Source organism: Acyrthosiphon pisum, chromosome A3 (genome assembly GCF_005508785.2).
Source record: "Acyrthosiphon pisum isolate AL4f chromosome A3, pea_aphid_22Mar2018_4r6ur, whole genome shotgun sequence".
Lineage (NCBI taxonomy): Eukaryota > Metazoa > Arthropoda > Insecta > Hemiptera > Aphididae > Acyrthosiphon > Acyrthosiphon pisum.
Window position 1 is genome coordinate 21,459,004 of NC_042496.1, and position 5,925 is coordinate 21,464,928.

The window sequence follows — 5,925 nt, forward strand, 5'->3', positions numbered from 1 at the left end:
CAGTTTACCACCACTTGGGACGAAAAATGGAAGTAAAATATTTTTTATGATAATTATTGTTTAAAAAAAAAGATTCAACCTAGTATATGATAATATATAATATTATGCATATTGGCCACAGGGACATAGGTTGGTCCTTACTCTGTATTTGTTGCACTATTTAATTGTTTATGAACTGCAATCACCAAATTTAATCAAAATTACTTTATTATAGTAAAAAATGGGTAACATTTTTTTTCAACAGGACCAACCTAACATTATACAATAAAGATTTGGTAAATAAATTTAATAATATTAAACAAATATTATTATAGGTTAATGGTTAAATAGAAGAACAAGACATTAAGAAGCCATTTATAGAATGTATGGTGTTCAATAAATAAAATACACCCATGGATAAGTTTATATTTTATTAAACTGTATGTACTAGATGTTAGGTATAAATTATTCATTAAAAATATAAAACAATTACATAAGGTTCATATATAAAATAAAAAATATATATAATAATTAAGTATAACTGTTGTGTTTGTTATCTCCAAGTTATAAGAGTAAAATTAATAAGTAAGTACCCATAGGGATTAGTGAGTACAGCTCCTGCAGTATTTGTCGTCTCCTATATTTCTAAAGGTACATAGTTATTTAGATACAATACTTAACAGTTATAATTTATTATCAAAACAAATTGTGAAGTCTTTTGAAAAATCACTGGAGAGTATCGATAAGCTCTTGAAAACTTTCAATGTACCATTTTGACTTCGACTTTACTTCTTCTCGAACAACATTGCCGCCAAACCCTTAACAAAATAATTATACAATATTGATAAATCTACAAATAAAATTAATATAAATAATGGTATTTGTTGGAAAATACAATACAAAATTTAAACAGGGGGACAGAGTGGCCGAGCGGACTAAGGCGTCGGCTGCGACTCAACCGACCCGAGTTAGATTCCTTGGCTACGGGCGGCATTTTTCTTCGGACAAGTCATGGTGTCCGGAGAACAAGTGCCGCCATCCCCCACCCGGGCATGGCAGATACCTACGGGTGCCCAATCAAAAATTCTGCCAAAATCATCACACACGTGTAAAAACCCTACCATTACAAATCATAAAACCCCACAACCAGCTAATGGCCATAGTCGCTGGGCTTTAAAGATCAAAAAAAAAAAAAAAAAAGTTTGAACAAAAAAAATCGAACAGAATGTTAAAGTACAAATCAAACATTAATATTGGTGGGCCTGTGATATTATTTTAATTTTCCTCTGTTAAATGTAATATAATAATTTGGAAATTCACCAATGAATGCGTCAGCTGGTGGAGATGCTTCTAAATCAGTAATTCCATCGCCAATCATAAACAATTTTGTATAACCGTATTTTTCTTTTAACATTTGTATGACTTCAGCTTTACCACCATTCTTTGATGTTGGTTCTTTTTCGTCAAATCCTGCATAGTCTCCTATACATACAAATATTATAAGTAAATATTAAAAAATACATAATGTTTGTCTTCACCATAAAAAAAATTATGATTCTACATAATCATCACGATTATAGAATCCATCAACATCCAAACATGTGTAATTTATTTCAAGGATATTAAATTTATTTTTCAAGAATTTTAATTTTCATAGGTATTTAAGTATTTTATATGGATTAAAAGCGTTAAAAATCAATGAGAATATGATAAATTAAACGTAAAAAAATGATGTAACATAATATGAAACGCAATACAAAATAACAATCAATATAATGCGACAGTGAATATGATAAATTAAATAACATGACAATTCTTTAACTAAACTTTATGTGCAAAAAGTATACATATAATCTATTTCAAAATATTAAAGTTTCAATATTACTCAAAAAATCTATTTATTAGATTATAGATTATTAAATCATATTTATTAATTAGATATCAAAATATTTATGTGTGTTTGTTCATATTTAAATAGAATATTATGTTATCGTGTGTACATATAATTCTCACCGTTTAAAAAAAACTTTAATTTATTGGCGTGAATATGTTGTAGTGGAATGCTTAGTTCGATAGCTATTGGTCCGATGAGGCCACGGAATCCGCCAGATATCAAGTACACGGGAATTTTCTTCTGTTGCAATAATCCAACAAGTTCCCTATAGATGATAAATATTATCATTTAATACTCAATAAATGATTAACTTTAATGTGGCTAATCTTAATTAACTGTACAATTATAATGAAAAAAAATATGCCTAAACCATACAATTGTTTATTATTTTTTCTGTATATTTAATTGATTCAATTTACTTAATGCCTGGGGTCAAATTGAACGGACGGTCTTTGATGAAATTTCGAATTTGTTGCAGCGATGGTTTGATTATCTGAAGTCGAGCTGAGAGGGCTTCTCTAAAGTCCATCTTACCTGACATTGCACTGCTTGTCCTGAAATACAATGTTCATATTAATATTAATACAATATAATATATATAGGTATATTTTGTATAACGTAGTGTCTACACTGTTCTGTGGCATCATACAAAGAATAAAGATGTGAATTGAGTAATTTCAATGTTTATAATTCAAGAGTATGGAAATCATGAGACATTTTCCCTAAACTTAGTTTATATAACATAGATTATTTAATCTCATATAAATTTAGTAAGTACCTATATTTAATCAAAATAAGTTTATTTTTTTTATTACAGGGTAAGATGGGACACCTTACTTTAATTGTATTTAAAGGGTTTTTTATTTTATTGAAAAAAAAAGATCATTTAATACGTCAAATTATATGTAGTTTCTAAATTTTCAGTTTGTTTTGTTATACTATTTTTAATCATGCATGTATTTTTACTAAACACAAAAATTGATTTTTGTCTCATCGTGGACCATGGGCTGAGCGAAGATGGGATACAATTAATTTCATCATACCATATAGCCATATAGGTAATTAAATGTCATTCAAGTTTAAAAGCTTTGTTTTTTTTTATTATTATATAATTACGCTAATCAGTGATAAGTAATCACATACCATTGATGTACAATAAAATTTATCAGGAAAATGAGTTATAGTTTAAGTTTTATATATAATGTCTAAATGATAATATCGATAATTGTAATATATTTGCTTGTAAAACATTTACTTAAGTATACTAGGTATATTCATAAAACAAGATAAACATAAATCTGAGTTTTAAACTTTGGTAGATATTATGCTGCCCCCTGAAAATCAGTTCTAAGTACGCTACTGCTTGATAGTCAATATTATAGCCTGTGACAAATCTCAAAAATATGGGTGAAAATTAAGATGCTATTAACATTACATAATGATAGCTTTTTAAACTATTTATAGGCATAAGAAAATTTCGAGTTTTATTAGTTTTTTAAACTATTTTTGATAGAAAAATTTTCGGTCTGTCAAAAACTTGAAATTGTAATAAAATAAACGTTTCTTATTAGTTGATGTTAGTGTATATTAAAAAAAAAAAATGAGTGGAATCTGCAATAATAATAATTAATTATGAGCGTCTGAAGTAAAAATTTTGACAAATTCACTCAAATTGGCAAATTATTTCGAGTTTGAAATTCATAAAAAATTGTTTATTCATATTATATAGACTTTGTAAATTTAATACAAGATTCCCCTTCAGATTACCTACATTTAACAACAACAAAAAATATAACCTGAAAGTAAAATTTATTTTTTACAAGATTTTGAAATTAGACATTCCTAAATATTGGCGAATACTACTATACTAGTAAATTAACAAATTCTCATACAACGGTTTTCTTATTTTATCGTTATTCTATTGTATTCTACATCTACGTGACTACGTTTCATTAGTGTTGAATAAAACAGCATAAACATTTAAGAATGAAAATAAACAGATGGTTTTTTATACGTTATGGCGTATTTGAGTATTTCAATGTGTTGTAAACATTTCTTACATTTTTGCCTCATAGCCGTTTTAACACAATAAAACCGATTAGGTACAGCGAATTGTAAACTTTAAGAAAACAGTGATAATTATTTACAATCTTAGACAAATGAATATACCCAATCTACAATATTTTGGAAATGTAAAATTTGAACGACCCTGTATATACTTAAAGGTAAATCTCGTACCGGTACCTATACAGCAATATGACGATTATGCCTTTTATACCTATATAATAAATAAAATTAATGATGAAACCCAAAACTTTTATGTGGCTTCTTGACCTTGAAACTTTAAGGTGCCTCTAATTTTTAAATGATTTATCACATATGTAGATAGGATTCTTATTGATTAATTTGATGTAATTTATTTTATAGTATGTATATAATAACATCGTATGATTTTTAAAGACATGCGTGTAGCAAATTAACTTACTAAACATCTACCCGATAAACAACGATAAAGATACCTAATAAATCACCCAATTAAATTTTAATCAATTACTAGTAATCAAAACCTAATTTAACAATAAAATATTAGTACACGCAAATAGATGAGACTATTAACATATTTTTAATACATATTATATAACAATGATGATTTATGAGTGCAAGAGTTCAGCTTGATTACCATTGACAACTGTTGGTATTTAATATTAAATATATTATACATCTTCCCAATATTATGCAGGGGCGTCATTTCAGTTTTTTTTCTGGGTGTGCAAACTTTTAGACAGGCCAATTTTGACATTTCACCAGGCCATTAAAAAAAAGGTGGGTAAGTGGATTTCGCTCTGCTGTATAGTAGGTTACAAGTGGGTCACTGTATAATGGATGGTATTAAATTTGAATTCAATGATATAATATCATTGTATAAGAAAAACGATTCTGAGCGGAGACGGTATGTTAGTCTAGGTATAAGACATAATATTATATTAATTATTAGGTACCTATAATAAATTCCAAATTAATCATATCATAATATTTATTAGGTACTTATAACGCGTTATACATCAACAAAAAACCGTGGTACTATCATAGATATATAATAGTATACTTTAGAAGTTTCAAGTACCCACGAATAATATTTATACAATCACAACAAAATAACTAAAATAGTTATCCTAGGTTTTTAATATGTAATTTCGTCCAAATTTTGTACTTAAAATTGACTATAAAAATAAAACTGCGTAAATGAATTTTTTAGATTTTTTGGTAACAGAATTAATTACTTACGTGGAATCTTGTTTTAAATTTTCAATTCTTAGATACAAAAATTGAACATTTTATAAATTTTTAACTACAAAATAATTTTTCAAATTAAAATTTGATCTTTAAATGCTTATAAAAAAAAAATTGTGCCTATGTATTTTTAATATTTTTCAACTGATATTGTAACAATATATCAGGAGCTTTGTATTAAATTTATACACTTTTTGGCCCAACAGATAAAACTTTATTGATATTTATAGAAACAAAAAACTAAAAAAATTGAAAACTTACAATGTCCGTAAACAGCTCAAAAAGAGTCAAATTATTTTAAAAATTTTATCGTATATATAAAATGCTAATATAAACATTCAGTGAAATTTTCAAGTTTCTACAGTCACTCGTTCTTTAATTACAACAAAATAAGAAAATCGAGTGAATATCAAATGTTGTAAAAATATGAATTTCAAACGCCCATAAAAATTTAATTTGAGTTTCTTATAGACATTTTTTTTTTGGTAAAGGTAGATTATCCTATAAGGAAACTTGTATTACATTTTAAAATCTTAGATTTAAAAAGAAAAATTTTTATGAATTTATAACTCGAAATAATTTGCAAATTTTCGTGATTTTTCCATATTTTGTCATTTTTTGAACTTTAAATGCTTAAAAAAAAAAACTGTGACTAACGATTTTTAATATTTTTCATCTGCCTTTGAAACAATATACTAGGAGCCTTCTATTAAATATTTCAAGCTTTTTTATCCAACAAATAAAATTGTATTGATATTTTT

At 26.4% G+C, this 5,925-nt stretch overlaps 1 protein-coding gene across 5 annotated transcripts in view; it reads right to left on the bottom strand.

Moving 5' to 3' along the window:
• Nucleotides 1-393: 393 nt before the first annotated feature.
• Nucleotides 394-5,925, bottom strand: part of LOC100158884 (phosphoserine phosphatase-like) — a 13,953-nt gene continuing 8,421 nt past the window's right edge. For 2 of the 5 annotated variants that reach the window (XM_008186082.2, XM_008186083.3), the window contains exons 3-6: nt 2,293-2,427; nt 1,993-2,138; nt 1,300-1,461; nt 407-797 (exon numbers count right to left, since the gene is read on the bottom strand). In XM_008186082.2, coding sequence (XP_008184304.1) covers nt 706-797; nt 1,300-1,461; nt 1,993-2,138; nt 2,293-2,427 — 535 coding nt within the window. In that variant the 3' untranslated portion in view covers nt 407-705. Of the gene's footprint in view, nt 798-1,299; nt 1,462-1,992; nt 2,139-2,292; nt 2,428-5,925 lie in introns of all 5 variants that reach the window. The other 3 variants (XM_008186081.3, NM_001161908.2, XM_008186084.3) reach the window with 3 other exon arrangements.